General features: G+C 52.0%; 1 protein-coding gene across 18 annotated transcripts in view; it reads right to left on the bottom strand.

Moving 5' to 3' along the window:
- ATP2B2 (ATPase plasma membrane Ca2+ transporting 2) overlaps positions 1-18,487 on the bottom strand; it is a 365,670-nt gene that overhangs the window by 30,682 nt on the left and 316,501 nt on the right. For all 18 annotated transcript variants that reach the window (XM_043442927.1, XM_043442910.1, XM_043442919.1 and 15 more), the window contains 3 exons: positions 17,886-18,128; positions 5,237-5,478; positions 3,666-3,900 (listed from right to left, as the gene is read on the bottom strand). In XM_043442927.1, the coding sequence (XP_043298862.1) occupies positions 3,666-3,900; positions 5,237-5,478; positions 17,886-18,128 (720 nt within the window). The remainder of the gene's footprint in view (positions 1-3,665; positions 3,901-5,236; positions 5,479-17,885; positions 18,129-18,487) is intronic.

Genomic DNA, 18,487 nt, shown 5'->3' with positions numbered 1-18,487 from the left:
CAGACCCACACGTGACCCTAACCTGAGAAACTGGTGACCGTGGCTGCCTCTGTGGTGGGGACTGCGGGTCTGGGGCTGGCATGGGGGCACCTTCGCCCTGTCTGTGCTATTGAACCTGTTGAATTTGCCTCCATAAATCACATAGCCTAAAATACCCAAATAAATCAAAACCCATACCTACTGGTCTCCTCAGGCCCTGCGTCCCACCCCTGCCTCACGGGAGTTGCTGAGTCGACAGGTGAAGAGGTTCAACACTCTCACTAGTATCGCCAGTAACCCTGCTATGCCCCTCACACATGCATGTCTAACTTCCTCATTGTTCAAATAGGGAAATTGAGGCCCGGGGCAGCAATGCATGGGAGGTCTTATGGGAAGGAGCAGCAGGGGCGGGATGAGAACCCACTTCCCTCCAGTAAGCCCCCTCCTTCCAGCACAGTTCCAGCTTCTAAATCCACATCCCAGAGTGAGCCCGGGGCAGACAGAGGTCACCACAGGCTGTGTTGATTGAGGGTACGCCTCCCTCAGTAGCTTGCTAGTGGCAGAGCTGGGGTTGGGACCAGGCCCCCTTCCTCCAGCGCGGGCTGACCGTGCTCCCAGCCCTGCTGGGTGGACAGCATGTATGTGTGCATGCCAAGTAGCTTCAGCTGCACTCGACTTTTTGCGACCTCATGGACTGTAGCCCACCAGGCTCCTCTGTCCATGGGATTTCCCAGGCAAGAATACCGGCGTGGGTTGCATGCCCTCCTCCAGGGGTTCTTCTCAAACTTAGGGATCGAACCTGAGTCTCTTATAGCTCCTGCGTTGGCAGGTGGGCTCTTTACCACTGGCGTCAACCTGGGAAGCCCACACCTCCTCCCAGAGTCTGCGCCTGAAGCCAGCTTCTCTGGATATTCTTCGTGTCAACAGAAAACAGTAGGGACCCCGCTCAGCCCTCTCAGGCCCTCTCTCCTCTTCTTACTCCGCTGACCCACAGCTACCTGCCCTCTCATTTTTGTGGCCCCCAGGAGGAGACTCCGGACAGGAAGGCAGGAGACCTGGATGCACTCAGCGAGACTGTGGGCACCTCACTGGCCCTGCTTGGGTCTCCATGTTTGCTTCTGCAAATTGGGAGTATGGGAAGGTGGTTGGACTAGGTCAGCCATTCAGACCTTGAGTCTTGCCCCTTTAGTGGGTTGTGAAATCAGGTTTGTGGGTGGTGACCAGTGTTTAAAAAAAGAAAGGAAGAGATAGAAGAGAATAGAAAATACTTGAGTGCATCACATTACTTTGTGAGAGTCGGATTTCGGTTTAGTGTGTGTGTTTGCTGAGTCCTGACATAAAATACATTTCTCATCACTGGGGGTCACGACCAGAAAACAGCATATGGTGTGTGCTATGCTGCTTTCCACCCCACTTCAGTGTGATGAGGCAGGAGCTCAGGCATGGGGGCCCGAGGGGGCTCTGGGGACGGGTAGGCCCGGGGAGCTGCAGGCCAGCTTTACGCACTGTGCTTCTCAGTTGCCTGTAAGGGTATAACACATCACAGCAAAGCCTGATCCCATTAGCAGCTGGTAATGAACAGGCATTCTACCAGGGAGACTGGTAAGTGGCCGTGTGTCCAGGGAGATTTGCCTTCCAGGCTGAAGGCAAATGCATAGGGCTCTGGTGCCAAGCCCCAGAGGCACTAACTGCCTTTGCTATTTTAGGCTCTTGGCGGGAGGAAGGAGGCATGTGTGTGTGTGTTCAGAATACTATTATTATCCCCAGTCTTCGGATGAGGAGATGGAGGCTCAGAGACGTTATGTAACTGGCCCAAGGTCACACAGCTGAGGGACTCAGAATCCCAGGTCTGTCTGATGCCCAGACTCACAGTTTTGACCCATCTCCCTGTTGCCTAAATGTGAAAGCCCACGACTGTGACCCTCAGGTTTCACTTGGTCTTTGGAAAGCAGAGTCTTACAACACTGCGGCCAGGAGCTTCACTTGAAAGAAAGAGGCTCCAAGAAGAGCAGGGAACAGCCAGAGGCCCCCCCGAGGATGGTGACAGGCTAAGTGGGGCACCCTGAAGTTACCCTCGGTGGGGGAAGGTGGCCCCAAGACAGGCTGGAACCTGGGACGCTTTGCTGCAGGGTTAGCACCTGGGCAGTCATCTCCTCAAGCAACAGGATATAAAGGAACCATAAGGGGACTTTCCTGGTGGTCCAGTGGTTAAGAACCTGCCTGCCAATGCAGGGCACACTGGTTCGATCCCTGGTCCAGGAAGATTCCACATGCCATGTGACCACTAAACCCGTGTGCCACAATTACTGAGCCCAAGTGCCTAGAGCCCGCGCTCCGTAACGAGAGAAGCCACCACAAGGAGAAGCCTGCACACAGCAATGAAGAGCCAGGGCAGCCAAAAATAAATAAAACAAAAAGAAACTATAAGGGACAACAAATGACGGCATGCGTGCCCAGCTGGGGCAAATTATAGACAACAAGACACAAAAAAGACCAAAAGAACCCTATTGCCACTTGGAAGAGTTGGGAGCAAAAGCAGGGTACTGCGCATGCCCCCTGTTCAGAACACCACCAAAGGGGTGGGCAGACCCCCTAATGGAACCTGTTACTTATTCTTGCTCCCCTCTGCTGTAGCAGGGGCCCCAAAAAAGCCTGAATGTCTTGTCTGGCCTTGTATCAATTTCTATTGATTAAGGGGGCCAAGAACCCTGGTCAGTGACACTCCCAAGGGGCCATCACCAAATCCCACAATCAAAGTCCATCTGGGCCCAGCAGCGGGGTTAGTCCCCAAGGAAGCCGAGGCCGCCCCCTCCTGGGTCCTGCCCCCACTTCCGGCTCCGGGGGGAGTGAGTGTGCTCTGCCTGCCCACAGTGGTGTGTTGGTGATTCAAGGTCGCTCTCTCCTCTTCTCACTCCCCCTTTCCAGTCTGAGCACGCACGTCCCATCTTCCCCCAACCCCGCAAATCCCCAGCTGAATTCAGATTCAGCTAAAGGAGACTGAAGACCCACTGTCAGCGGAGCACCCCAATAGGTGTACTTGTTGCATCACTTCCCTCGGCCTTTGTGGGGAGGGGTACTGTCATCCCCCTCCTTCCCTTCGGCTTGAGAATGTGACCTTCAGTTAACTTTCCCGCTCTGTTGCCCTGGAAACCTGACGAAGGCGGACTGCCCGCTGCATCACTAGGGAAAATTAACTGGGAACCTTGGTCTGCATGCAGAGAACTCTAAACTGCTGAAGGGGATGCCCACGTTTGCAGTCTTCCTGAGTGCGGTGACCTTGTTAGTGGGCGTCTCCTTTGCAGGGACCCTGGAATTGGGACCTGTGGATTTTTGACAGGAAATCCTGACTCCTCTGAGGCTTCCAGGGCAGGGCGGCCCCCATGGCTGTCCCTGGAGCCCCGTAGAGAAGGTCTCTGGGTGATCGGGTGGACGGTTCCAGGACAGACCCCACGGCACAGCGACACTGCCTGCCAGGCTGCGGGCTCTGCCCCGGGGCCCGAGCAGACAAGCATGGCTTCGCTGGTCTCAGTAGTCTGAAAGTGTAGGAGAAGGTGGAGAGGAGACCCAGTGGGCCTTGCAGGGACATCGAGGCTCAGAGCGGGGAGGTGGCGTATGCCAGGTCACCTGGCAGCAGGCTGGATGCCCAGCCTCGCCCCCTCCCTGGGGTGCTACGGTGGGGCACCTACCTCGGGCCGCACGGGATCCTCGATGCCCACCACACAGATGCAGGTGAGCTCGTTGAGGATGTCATTCTCGTTGTCCCAGTCGGGCTCAGGGCTGCTGGGGAAGTCGCGGTAAGCCACGCAGATGGTGCGGAGCCCGTCGCAGGCCATGGGCTCGATCACCTTCTTCACCATCTCGTCCCGGTCTCGGGGCCGGAAGACCCGAGGCTCACCTGCCCCGTTGAGGATTTTGCAGCACCTGGAGGAGGGGGGGGTCAGTCAGGTGCAGCCAAGGGCCTGAGGACCCTCTTGCCGATGGGCTCGGAGCTCACCCCCACACCCCAAGTGATGAGCTGCACTGGCCAGGGTTGGTCATCCAGGGCCCGTCCAGTCCATCTCCCATAACGCTTGGGATAGTCCTGGCCACTGGGCCCCAGGCAGGTTTGAAATCAGCTGCTGCTGCTTGCTGCTTCAGTCATGTCTGACTCTGTGCGACCCTATCGACTGTAGCCAGTGAAGCTCCTCTGTCCATGGGATTCTTCAGGCAAGACTACTGCAGTGGGTTGCCATGCCTTCCTCCAGGGGAACTTCCCAACCCAAGAATTGAACTGGGGTCTCCTGCATTGCAGGTGGATTCTTTACCAGCTGAGCTACCAGGGAAGAACTTGAAATCAGGACCAACTAAAAAGAAATCAGGCGGCCTGGTTGCTGTATCTGCCCTTAGGCCATCCACCAAGAGCCTATCTACTTTGTTTCATTTTCACAAGATTTCATCTGAAAAGGTAGTTTCACAGCTAAAATGGTTTTCAGAGGGCATAAAACCTAGGCGAGGGGTTTCTGACCCCACCGGTCACATCAAGATGGCTTGGGGGAGCACTGAACAAATCCCCACCTTGAGCCTCACATCAGAGGTTCCAATTCAGTTTGTCTCGAGCAAGTCCAGGAATCCGCGTTCATTCGTTTGTTTAGAAATCTCCTTGGGGCTATTCTAATGTGTAATAAGGGCTGGATTCCCCTTCAAGGTACAAATGGGAAAACTGGGGTGCAGCGAGGGGGCCTGACTTGCTTAGTTCTCCGAGTTTATTTCTGGCACCTGGAGCTAACAATGAAAATCGTGTTGTCAACCAACTCCACGCTCAGAGAAGTGACAGGAGGGGGCGCCAACGGTGACAATCAGGAGAATTTCCTGATGAGACAGTGACTTAAGAGGGGGAAGCGCGAGGACTCTCTGCATGAACATTTAAGAGGTTGTTCAGTTGCTCAGTCCAGTCCGACTCTTTGCGACCCCATGGACTGCAGCATGCCAGGCTTCCCTGTCCCCCACCATCTCCCAGACCTTGCTCAAACTCGGGTCCATTGAGTCGATAATGCCATCCAACCCTCTCATCCTGTCGCCCCGTTCTCCTCCTGCCCTCTATCTTTCCCAGCACCAGTGCCTTTTCCATTTAAGAGGAAACAGCAGCAAAAGCCCTGGGCGAGGGATTGCTCAGGTGGTCTTGGGGCTGGGATGCTGGGCAGGGCCCTCCCGAGACCCCGGGCGCCCCGGCCCGGCCCCCGGCCCCGCCCCCGGCGTAGACCGCGGCTGCCTTACTCACTTCTTGAGCACGATCTCCGAAGCGCCCTTGCTATACATGCGGAAGCTCTCGTCCGGCAGCTTGATGACGGTGCTCATGGACTTCCGCACGGAGTTGAAGGTGTAGACCTTGTACAGCTTCTCCTCGGGCATCTGAGCGCGCACCGGCTCGTAGTCCTGCTTCAGGTCCAGCACGAAGCCCAGCAGGCCGCACTCCGTCTTGTTGCCCACCTGCCGGGGCAGGGCGCCGTCCTTCTCCGGGGGCTGCGGGGAGAGGCAGGGGGGCTCACTGGGACGGCCACCTGGGCACTGCGGGGCGGCGGGGCTGCGTGGGGCTGCGTGGGGCTGCCCCCACCCGCTCCCGCACTCTCCGGCCTCTGCATCCCAGACCCAGTCTGGGCTCTTGGATGATGGGAATTAACCAAGGTCGGCTTTTTAAGACTTCAAGCATAAACTGGTGACAGAATTTAAAAAAAAAAAATGTGCGCAGACCACCGAGCTCTGCAGAACTTGAGGCCTTGTTCGCTTCAGATATTTCTTTTTTTTTTTTTTAAGAAGGCAAGCCTAACAGATCAAGTTGAATCCCCCATGTACCCCTCTGCATAACCCACTCCTTGTCCCACAAGGAAACTCTCACTTAAATTTGGTATTCATCCTGGCCCTCTGTGCTTTAACTTTTTATTTCGAGATTCGTGCTAGATTCACAGGCGACAAGAAATAATACAGAGAGGTGTCACATGCCCTTCATCCCCAAGTGCTCACTTCCTGAGTGACTGGACCACAAGAACACAACCAAGGTGTTGACGATGACACAACTGACCCGGCTGGATTCAGATCTCACCAGTTTTAAAGCACTTCTATGTGTGTTTAGGTCTGAACAATGGCATCACGTGTAGATCCCTGTGACAACCATCATCCAGGTACACAGCTGTTCATCACAACACTCCCCTGTGCCATTGTATGTGTGTGTGTGTGTGTTTTGAGATAACCGTTGTAAAAATCTTAGTGTCTTTTTCTATGTGGACATAAATTTTAATAAAATTTAAATTTTACTGTCTATGGTTTGTTTTCCTCATTTATTATAATTAATTTTTATTGGAATATAGTTGCTTAACAATGCTGGGTTAATTTCTGCGGGACAGCAAAGTGAACCAGCTATGCGTATACATGTTATTATTGCTGTTTAGTTGCTAAGTCCTGTCTGACTCCTTGTGAACCCATGCACTGTAGCCTGCCAGGCTTCTCTGCCCATGGGCTTTCCCAGTCAAGAATACTGGAGTGGGTTGCCGTTTCCTCCTCCAGGGATCTTCTGTATGCCTGCGTTCCCTCTTTTTTGAACTCCCTCCGCATTTAGGTCACCACAGAGCGCTGAGTAGGGTTCCCTGTGCTACACAGTAGGTTCTCATCAGGTATCTATTTTGTACGTAGATCAACAGCATGGATATGTCAATCCCAATCTCCCAGTTCTTCCCATTCCCCATCCCCTTGGTGTCCACATATTTGTTTTCTACGTCTGTGTCTCTATTTCTGCTTTGCAAATAAGATCATCTATACCATTTTTCCAGATTCCACATATACGCATTAATATCTATTTTCTGACTCACTTCCCATGCTGCCCTTTTACGACTGCGGGCATCTCTCTCCCTTCCCCCTCCCCACCCCCTGGCCACTCCTAATCTGTGCTCCAGCTCTGTAATTCTGCCACGTTGTGCAAGTTATATAAATGGAATGGTACAGTATGTAACTTCAGAGATTGGCTGCTTTTCACTCAGCACAGTCCCCCGGTTATTCATGCAAGTTGTTGCATGCGTCAGCAGTGTGTTCCTTTTCACGGCTGGGTGGTATTCTATGTTCTGAATGTAACATCCTTTGTGACTTCAGCTGAGGTTGAACCAAATGCAACTGCTAATGTGTCACAGTGGCCAATCACTGGAAATTTCATGCAGTTTAACTTACTGTCTATATGTGGGTGCGGTTTTACAAGTTGAAAAGGTCAGGTAAGGAGGCTATACACATTCTTCTGTAACTTGCTTCATAAAAAAATAAAATAAAATAAAATTGGAATATAATTGTTTTACAATGTTGTGTTAGTTTCTGCCATATATGAACTGAATCAGCTATATGCATACATATATCCCCACTCTCTTGAACTGCCCTCCCACACCCCCATCCCACCCCTCTTGGTCATCACGGAGCACCGAGCTAAGCTCCCCATGCTACATAGAAGCTTCTCACTAGCTGTTTATTCTACATATAGCAGTGGACATATGTGGATGGATCTAGAGCCTGCCATACAGGGTAAATCAGAAAGAGAAAAACAAATATCGTATATTAACGCATGTATGTGGAATCTAGAAAAATGGTACCAGTGAAGTTATCTGCAGGGCGGGAATAGAGACACAGACATGGAGAAGGGACATGTGGACACAGAGGGGGAAGAGGAGGGTGGGATAAACTGGGGGTTTGCTCCTTTCTAACTGGGCCACATGGACACCACAGCCTCTGCCCTGAACCTCAGTGAAACCACCGACCACATCTCCCCAGTGCCTCCCACTTCCTCACGAGGCTGCTGGGACACAGTCTGTTGTTTCTCCACCCTGTCCCCGCAGCCCTGCTGCTCCTGTTCCTTGCCCTGTTAGGCAAACTGCCCTCACCCTTTAAGGACCAGCACAGAATCTCCTTGTCTTTGAAAATGACTTTGTCACCCCCTGAGTAGGAGCTGTATTCGTCCATCCCCTGCCCAGGTTCTCAGGGCCAGCATAGAGCCCGGCACCCAGTAGGTATTTACTCATTGTTTGCAAGATGGCTCAACGCAGGCCAGTCTTGGGGGCGGGGGGTGAGAGGCACAGGTGAACGGGTACGCACAAGATGCTGCATGTGAGAGCTGATGGTAGGATTAGCAGGTAGCTGTGGGAAGGTCACACGGCAGGTGGACTCAGCTCCCACAGCCTCACCCCCACCCCACCCCGCCTGCCACACGCACACCACTTGTATAACATCAGTGTGCAGCGACCCAGGTGGAGGTGGCTTTAGGAGCGCTAAGAGCCGTCAGGGATAAACGCAGACCCCAGAGAGACGCTGAAGAGGAGCCGCGTCTATGAGCATTCTGTGTCCCCTCTCCCACCCCACGGGTGGGTCTTTGTGGGTCTCAGACCACCCTCGCACAGGAGCCCTCTGAACCCTCACCGTCAGCCTCCCTGGTGTTGCTTGTACGAGCAGCCCAGGTAAGAGGAAGGCAGACCCCAGAGGATGCTGGCACGGATGGGCTGGCTGTGTGGGGTGGGGGGAAAGGATGGCAACAGGACCTGTCCCTGGCCACCCCCCCCCCCCTCCACAGTCAGGGCTCAGGCCCCAGGAGTAGACCTGAGGCGCAGCGGGTCACGGGCACTGATCTCACCATACATAGCCGTAGACCCTAAGCCGTCATCCTCAAGGTCCCCGCCTGTAACATGGAAAGGCTGGAGTAAATGATTTCCAGCTGAGAAAAAAATCAACCCACTCCTTCATGTGCACCGTGGGCCGTAGTGAAGGATGGTAGAACAAGACAGAGCTGCGGGTTCCTCCGAGGGGCCTGGGGGCCGTGGGTCCAGCCAGAGAATACCCTCCTGCTCCATGCCACGTCCGACTAGGTTCCAGCGCTGCGGGCCTTGGAAGGCTCCCCACTCCCACACTCTGTGGATGTGACTTGAAAGCAGAAGAATCTGACAGCTCCCTCTTTCTGATGTTTGGGAAAAGAGACATTAAGCACTCTTCTTAGTCTCTGCAGCATGCGGTTATGTGTGCTTTGAAAATTTACATATTTATTTACTTTTTTTTTTTTTACAATTTTATAATTAACCTTCTGGTGATTTCCAGAGTTTTATGTCTTTCACAACGGTTCTCCCCGCCCCTTGCTTGTGAAAGAAGATGATGACACGGAGGACTGAAATAAAAATGGCTAATTACTTATTTGCCCAAGAGAGCTGAGCAGTTATGCCTGCAAACACACAGCATTTTATTACCCTCTGTGAAATATTTTAATTTTCCCCTAAAAGGATTTCAAACAATCCATGGCTGCAAATGGCAGAGCTGGCTCCTCTGTAATTCAATTTGTTCCCGTGAACTTGAGCTCTGAAATCGCCTACGAGTATTATTAAGAAGTAGGGACTTGCCCCTTTTTTCTTTTGGCTTTTTTTTTTTTTTTAAATCTCAACAAACCCATAGGTTTTGTTATTGCTGTGGACTTCCCAAGAGCCTTTGCTCTCCAGGGCTCTAAGACTGTAAGAGAGTTAAGGCATTGGTTTTGGCAAGCCTGGGGGGAAGTGATTTGCTACTGGTCATAGACCTCCCGCAAAGACGGGTCAAAGGCCTGGGGCTGCCTGCAGTCTCTTCCATTCCCAATGCAGTGCCGTTTACTGCACATGTCCCTGTATGAGCACTAAGCCCTTTGGGAGTGCTGGGCACAGCTAACTTTGGGTGAGCATAACCTTGAGAGGGCAATTCATGCTCCTGTTTTGGGATGCTTGGGAGTGACTGGAGCTCAGAAACAAGGAATGATGACCCGAAGGGCAGCAAGTTATAAATAACATCTTCAAAAAGGAGATTTAAAAAAATATAGCGAGCAGGTACCACTTCACACCCGTGAGGATGCCGTTATCAAAAACAAAATAGGAAACAAGTGGTGGCAAGGATGTGGAGAAATTGGAACCCTTGTGCACTGTTGGTGGGAATGTAGAATGGTGCAGCTACTGTGGAAACCTGCATGGAGGTTCCTCCAAAATTAAACATGGAATTACCATACAATCCAGCAATTTTACTTCTGGGTATATACCCCAAAGAATTGAAAGCAGAGACTTGAGAAGATATTTGCATACCCACGTTCACAGCATCATTGTTCACAGTAGCCAAAGGATGAAAGCATCCCAACTGTCCATCAACAGATGAACAGATAAGGAAGATGTGATCTACACATACAGTGGAGGGTTATTCAGCCTTAAAAAACAAAGGAGATTCTGATACATGTTACAACATGGATGAACCTTGAGGACACTATGCTACGTGAAATAAGCCAGACACAAAAGGACAGATACTGTGTGATTCCACTTATACGAGGTCCCTAGAGCAGTCAAATTCATTGAGACAGAAAGTAGCAGGGGGGGTCCCAGGGGCAGGGGGAGAGGGAAGGGGAAGAGTTTAAAGGGAACAGAGTTGGGGAAGATGCTAAGTTCTGGATGTGGGTGGTGGGGATGGTTGTACAATGTGACTGTACTTAATGACACTGATATGTACACCAAAATGGTTGAGCTGATCAATTTTAAGTTATGTGTCTTTTACTGCAATATTAAAATACCCTCAACACCCCCTCTCTGTCCCTCAAAACCCAACAGGCATAGCATGGTAAGCTGCAGCCGTGGCCATGGGACGACACTCGTGAAAACACATTAGAAAATGACTTTTCACTCACTGGTGGTCTCTGGCCGCCTCGCCCACTCTCCTCACCCCTTGAGGACGGGCACTGGCAGAGGAGCCTCCCTGAGGCCTGGACGGCCCACCAGGAGCCTCGGCAGCTGCAGCAAGGACTGTGTGCCGGATACCAACGCCTCTTGCCCTTTGCTGAGCTCTGCACTAAGCACGCACCTTCAGTTACATCCTCATGGCTTCCTGGGGGCACACTGTTATTATTCCCAGGTGCATGGGGAGGCCTGGAGAGACCGGATCTCACAGCTCGTGAGTGGCTGAACTAGTAGGATTTGACCCTGGCCGGTCTCAGCTCTGTGCCCACAGAGAATGCTTTCCCGGCAGCCCTGCCTGTCTTCACTAGCATTTCAGATAGTTGGTTAACGAGGTAACTCGTGGGTGACTGGTTTAGAGCCCATGGTGGGGGCGGTGGGGAGGGCCGTCTTGCTTATCTCTGCTTCCCACTGTGGGTAACCAATGAATATGTGTTGAATGAATAAATGAATAATTTGGTGTTTGTGGGTGTGGAGTGCGGCCAACGGGAGGCCAGATGGGATGGGATTTCATCAGAATGTTGGCCTCCAGAATTGTTATCTGAGGCTCTGCCTCCCCAGGAGCTTCTCAGGAGCTAGGCCTTGAGGAGCAGGAGAGCAGAGTCAGGACCTTCCTGAAGGCTACAGAGGCCCAGGTCAGCATGCGTGTTCTGGATGACAGCCAGACAGGCTGAACCGCCCGGGGGAGACACTCATGAAAGCAGACTCCCCGGGGACCCTATTGAGCTCACCACTGCACTGTGTGTATGTGTGCATGTGGGTGTGTGTGCATGCATGGATGTGGTATGTGTGTGCACACATGCACGTGTGTGCTATGTGTAGTGTAGTATATGTGCGTGTGGGGTGTGTGTGTGTGTGTGTGTGTGTGCAGGCACCTGTGTGGGTATGGTGTATGTGCTATGTGGGGTGTGTGTGTGTGCACGTACGGTAAGAAGGTAGGATACATGGATTAACAGTTCTGTTAAAAATCAGACTCCCCCATTCCGGGTTACTTGTTGTAAGCTGTTCTCCTAGGGATAGTTTTTTCAAAAAGAACAAAAACAAAACCAATGAACAGAACCAGAACAGTTGTTGAATTCAACACAAAGGCACTGTCACTTCACAGACCAGGACGAAGGGCAGCCCCATCTCCCCATCTGAAGGCCCTGCTAAGTCACTTCCAGGGTCTTCTGCGCCTTCTGGAACCACTGTCCTGGCCAGAGTCCAACGCAGAACTGGCTTGACTCAGGGGGTTTGAGGCTCCTTGGAATATTCAGTTGCACCCTGGGTTTGGAGCCAGATCTGAGTTCACGGGCTGACTCTCTGCTTCCTAGAGTTAGCGCCCAACTTCACCCTCCTCCCAGGAGCTCTAGTTCTAAGATTCGTGAGAAATGCAATCAAGCAGATCCTTCCTGCCTTTCAGTTTTTACTGGGGCTCTTGGGGGTATGGAGGCACCTCAGTTTGGGAATGGGGTAGCACCTGGAATTTCTAACTAGGTGAGTGCATGTTCAGTCATGTCCGACTCTTGCGACCCCTACAGACTGTAGCCTGCCAAGCTCCTCTGTCTGTGGAATTCTCCAGGCAAGAATACTGGAGTAGGTAGCCATTCCCTTCTCCGGGGAATTTTCCCAAACCAGGGATCAAACCCAGGTCTCCTGCATTGGCAGGTGGATTCTCTACCACAGCGCCACCTAGGAAGCCTCTACTTGGTGAAGTTTGCCTTATTTATTCAGGAAAACCATCCTGCCAGGAAAATCCTTCTGCTCCTTCCTCCAAAACCACGTCAGGGACTCCAAGGAGATTTGTTCTTCTTTCAATAGTTTATGTTACCAGAATATATGCCATAAACTTCCAACAGTTTGACTCCACAAGTGCCCATCTTCATTTTAATAATTCAAACGTTAACTGTAATGTCAACCTACTTTAAAAGAGGTCTCATAAAAAAATTAAAGTCCGCTTTGGTGGTTTCAGAGCACAGAATAAACGTGGGTGGAAAAGGAGAGCATTCTCCCAAAAGAAAGCACGGTGCCTCTAAAGTCTGAGGAAGGAGCTATTTCCATCTGAGAGCTCAGCTGCGGCTCTGGGAAGCAGCAGGGCGACAGGAAGAAGCAGCTAGTAGAAGTCTCGACACTCAGAGAGTTAGAGGCGACAAAGCCAATCTGAGGGTGTGCCAGGATTCTGAGGCAGGGAAGCAATTTCTGACTAAAAGATGATTCATGTCGCTTCCCTCAGAGGGCAAGTTTAGTTGCCAGTGATTAGAAACAGGAGTGGAAAGAAGACAGTTCCACCATCCTCAGAAGGGATGGGGCATGTGGTGGAGGCTGGCCCCCGGAGAGGGACCTCCTGCTCAGGTTTCCTGGTCTCTCCCGGCAGCCTCCGCTCTCACACCATTTCCGCCAGCGCCTGGGTGATTCTGAGCATCGTGAAGAGAAAGTCCACTAAGGGCGTAACTGCTGCCGCCCCAACTCGCCCTCAGCCTTCCCAGCCTCACCGCTCACCATTCTGGCCCGGGAAACGCCCAGGCCACAGACCGTCTCATCTCTAAAAGGGCTCCGGGCCTTGGCAAGGCTGTGTGGCCCGGCCCAGAGCACCTCCTCACGTCCCGGGTCAACTCCGCCACGATTCTCTGGGCTCAACTCTGCCCCCTGGTGTCAGGAGCAATCTGGGTCAGGACACCTGCTGCTTCTGCAGCTCTGCCGTCTCAGCTGCAAGAGGAAAATGGTCACATTGGCCTTGGTCACCTGGAAGGGATGTGGAGGGTCAAGCTAGACGGTGGCCGGAAGAGCAGGCTATGGAGGCTAAGGCTCAGAAATAATAAAGGAGGTAATAAGAGTAACTGACATGGACGGAGTAGCTGCTACATGTCAAGCACTACCCTGGGAACCACACATCCTCCTCTCTGATCTCACAGCGGCCCTGGAACTCTTACACCAGCCCTGGGAACTGCCTCAAGGCATGTACGCAGCCAGAGGAGCTGGACATGGAGCGGCGGCGAGCGGTGCAGGCTCTGGATTTGAAACCTGGCTCGGCCTCTCATCGTCTCTGGGACTCTGTTCTTTAACTTCTCTGGACATGCTCTTTAACTCCTCCCAGCTTCGTAGTCCTTATCTATGAGTTGGAGACGTGACATGGCCTACTTCACCGGGTCTTCATACAAGCCAACATGGGTTAAGCACTCAGCACTCTGTCTGGCTAAGTGAATACGAGCGATTATGATTACCTGTACACTCATTTAACAGATTGGAAAGCAAAGGCTTAGAGAGGTTAGGTACCTTGTTCAGGGTCACATGGGTGGTGAGTGCTGGAGCTGAAGTTTGAACCTTGGTCTGTTGGACTTCAGAGCCGAAGCTCCTAACCGTTGCTTACTGGACTGGGTGTCAGGACATATGGATTCTAACTCCACAAACCCACAGGGTGACTTGGCCCAAGTCCTTTCCCATTTCTGGGCCTCAGAGTAAAGTGAGGGGGCTGGACCAGGTGGTCCCTAAAGTCTGCAAATCCATGCAGATTACACCTACACAAACTACCCTTGCAAATATGCATCTAGTTTTTTTTCTTTTTTTAAATCTTTTAGAATAACAGGCATGAGTTAATTTGGAAGTCTGGATCAATGGAGAGTAGAGAGTTGAGGGCACTTTCAGAAAAGATTTCCTCGGCATGCTGGAGGTAAAAAGAGAGCCTGGGTGTTAGCCTTAGACTGGGGCCAAGGCCAACTCGTACTTCTTGCTGCCATAAGAATAGGAAAGTAGAACATGGAGGTAGCCCTATCCTGAGCCTCTTACCAATTCAGACTCATCCATTCACCACCCACACATTCATCCATCTGCCTACTCATCCATTTACTCATCTATCAACCTTCCATCCATCTTCCATCTGTCCGTCCATCCGTCTCCCTACCTAGTCCTCATCTCACTGATTACACATCTCTATATTTATTCACCAGTCAATTCACATATGTCACCCACCCAACTAGTACTTCCCAAGAGCCTATGCTGGAGGGAGTGGAAGTAACTCAGCTGTGTCTCAGAGCACACAGCCTGCAATCAGACCACGTGAAGACACAGAAGAATCGGCACCCTCCTACAGGGGAAAACAAGGCTTGGCCAGGATCTGTTTCCCAGGCCAGGCTCATTTCCCAGCCGAAGCTGGTGGGTATTGTGGGGACGCTGTGCGCCTTTCCTGTCCATCTCCTCTTGCATGGTAAAGATGTCCCACATCTAGATTTCCCAGCCTGGTCTGGACTTCCATTTTGGACCGAGCAGCCCATGATGCTTCTCAAAATTCCTCTAGGACTACAAGGGCAGGCCCTGGGAGCCCCTTCTCTCCATATGGCTGACAGTATTGGCTGTGAATTTGACCCTCTGGGCTCCAGGCCTTCCTTCCTGAGACCAATCAGTACTAAAGATGCCGCAGGACTGGTTTCAAGGACCAAGAACCTGATCTGGGCACCCTACTCAATAGCTGGTTTTAGGGTATCTGTAAGTTGGCTTTGCCACCAACTTTGAGCAAAACCCTTTCTTCTGTAACCCGGATGTCTCTGTTGTCTATTCATTTATTGATTAGCCTCTGCATGGCTACAAATGGGTGATTTTACTGCTGACAAACAATGCTAACCACCCTGAGTGCTGAATATGTGCTAAGCACTTTCCACTTAGTAACTCATTTCATCCTCACAATAATCCTATTGTTTCCCCCAGGAAACTGAGGCACAGAGAGGCTTAGTAACTTGTTCACAGTCACATAGCTAGTGAGGGATTCGAACCCAGGCTGTCTGGCTCCAGGCTGTGGGCTTTAACCAGCACCCAGTCATGCCAGGGGCCTCTGCTGTCCCTTCCACACTGATGGCTATCAGCTCACAGAAATGAGAACCGTGTGGCCAGGGTTCTTTCAAGGAAGCCCCAGAAAGAGAGGTGCAAGGGTCCCAGGATGCCAGGGTTCCAGGCACAGAAGGGGACACTGGTGCTTGAGAGGTCAGAGATTTGGTCTGTTTACAAACCAAGAATCCCAGTTTCCAGGTCCTTGATTTCTTCCAGTCTTGGCAGTTACCCCTTTCTCCCAGGTAGACTTGAGGACCCCTGTCCTTGAAGCCACTGGACACCGTCTAGTTAACCACATCTGGAAATGAACTGTGGCTCTGCCACTGGCACTGTGAAACACTGCCTAATAGAGCCTTCTTGCTGCAGAGATGTTCCGTGGCTCCTCCTGGCAGATCCCAGAACTCCTTTTTTAACTGTAATTGCATAACATACATCTTCATCCAAGCCCATCTTGCAGGGCTCTGCCCACACGGCCGCCCCCGCCACCCGAAGTCTGCTCTGGGAATTGCCCTGTTCCCTTCTCCAAAACATCTACAGGACGAGATCATTAACAGCATCTTGGTTATTTTAGGAAGGCCTGAGGAACAGAATAAAGCCTTGCCCCACCTCCCTTGATTCCCAGATCGGGGCTGGGAGGTGGGGGGAGGGGTGGAAGGAGACAAAAATGCCATCATCTCTGGCATCCCCCTCCTCCACTCCCCCCGCCCCCAGCGTTCTCTATCACCCATCTGCACGCTTTCTCCCGACCTACTTTCTCCTCCTGTCAGGGCTGCTTCCCCAGCCCTGCAGCTCTGGGCTGATGGGGCAGCTGCTCGGCCACAGTGGACGGGACAGTTCTTGCAGCCCCAGTGTCTGGAGGCAGAATCTGCCTCCCTCCAGCAGACGCCCCCCCCCCACCCCCACCCCCAGCCCTCGGCCCTTGGCCACTGACTCACGCTCTAGCGCTCGGCAACCCAGTCTGATCCCGAAGGTTCAGGCTAGCTCAGCGGCAGAAGGAGAGGTCAGAGCCAGAGCACATCGGCAGGGCAGGCAGAAAAGCTCAGCTGTCCTCTCAGACGCTCGCTCTGCAGGAATGTCCTGCATCTGGGAGCCGACAGAGCTCTGGATGGACCGGTGTGTATTTCTCCAAATGCTGGTTAATCACGAAACGGCAACCTGTGCTTCTGAACCAAACAGGATTCTAGCATGATGACTCTAGGTGGCTGAGACAGGAATATGAGCGTTTTTTTTTTTCTTATTAAAACTAGTTAATGCCCCTACTATTACTAATAACTACATTGTCGCTGGTGGTAGGCTGTGTAAATGGCCACAATGAGTCCTCTCTCTGAATCCATGCTCTTTGCAATGTGACTTTGAAGTCCCTCCCATTAGAGATGGGGTCTATTTCCCTGCTCCTTGAATCTGAACAGGCCTCTCGACTTCTGTTGGCCAATAGGACGCGGCAAAATGACGTGAAGCCGAGCCTGCTGGAGGAGGCGGGACCACACAGAGCAGAGGTGAGTCATACCTGCTGAGGTCATCCCAGATCAGCCTCCAGCCCTGCCAAGATCAGCAGAGCCGTGCGCGTGACCCACGGTGGATGTGCGAGGAAATGCACCGCCAGCTGAGCCCGGCCTGAGCTCCCGGCTCACAGAACTGCGAGCTAAAGACACAGCTTACTTTTGAACCACTACGTTTTGGAGTAGTTATATAGCAGAAACTAACTAATAAAAAGATTTTTTTTGTAGGGAGGGAAATGATAGGACCTAAAAAACACAATTAACAGTAATCTTTTTTTTTCCCCCCCATGGGTGGCTCCGATGGTAATGAATCTGCTTGTAATGCAGGAGACCTGGGTTTGATCCCTGGGTCAGAAAGATCCCCTGAAGAAGGCAATGGCTAGTCACTCCAGTAGTATTCTTGCCTGGAGAATCTCATGGACTGAGGAGCCTGGAAGGTTAATAGTTCATGGGGCCACAAAGAGTCAGACACCACTGAGTGACTAACACTTCCACTTTGGGGGCTTCTCAGGTGTTGTTAGTGGTAAAGAGCTAGCCTGCCAATGTCGGAGACATAAGAGATGTGGATTTGATCCCTGGGTCAGGAAGATCCCCTGGAGGAGGGCATGGCAACCCACTCCAGTATTCTTGCCTGCAGAATCCCATAGACAGAGGAGCCTGTCAGGCTACAGTCCATGGGGCTGCAAAGAGTCAGACACGACTAAAGTGACTGAGCACACACACATGCAAGCATCATAGCTGGGTCAAAGAGAAACAACTGCCTACTATCTGACCACCCAAAATACATCAGCGGGATTTAAAATTACGAATCGCTCTGCTCCGCCAGCCAGGTGCTCCTACATCACCCCCTGGACGCCTCTCCCTCTGGCAGAGGCTGCCCACTCACCAGGATCTTGGTGGTGTAGGCGCTGTTGATGGCGATGGCATGGACCAGCAGCTCCATGGTCTTGGCATTGATGGAGCTGGGGTCGGGGATCTCCTTGTAGTGGACGTCGCCCACGTAGGCCTGCACCACCGTCATGCGATTGGTGGTCAGGGTGCCCGTCTTGTCCGAGCAGATGGCCGTGGCATTGCCCATGGTCTCACAGGCGTCCAGGTGGCGGACCAGGTTGTTGTCCTTCATCATTTTCTGCAGGAGGGGGCAGGGGGAGAGGGCACAATGAGGACAGGGAGCTGGGGCTGGGGGTGAGGGCACCACGGAACAGGCAGTAAATGAGGTGGAGCTGCCCCTCTGCTTCACTCCTGTGCAAAGGATCCGGGCCCCAAGAGCATCTGTCATCGGGGGTCCTTATTTGTGTACAGCACTCTCTCTTTCTCCTTTTAAATTACTTGAGCCACTGAAAAGAGTTGATTAGTTGACTTTATTAATTTCAATTACAGAAGTAATCTGTATTCTTTATGGAAAAGATAGCGAAAAGGATGGTAAATGAAGGCTGGGTCCTCTTTGAGTACTTCAGATACTTTCCTTTTACCTCCTAACAGAAATAT

Source organism: Cervus canadensis, chromosome 22 (assembly GCF_019320065.1).
Source record: "Cervus canadensis isolate Bull #8, Minnesota chromosome 22, ASM1932006v1, whole genome shotgun sequence".
NCBI classification, from domain to species: Eukaryota; Metazoa; Chordata; class Mammalia; order Artiodactyla; family Cervidae; genus Cervus; species Cervus canadensis.
The sequence above is the reverse complement of the archived record's forward strand: the minus strand, read 5'-3'. Positions and strand labels throughout refer to the sequence as shown.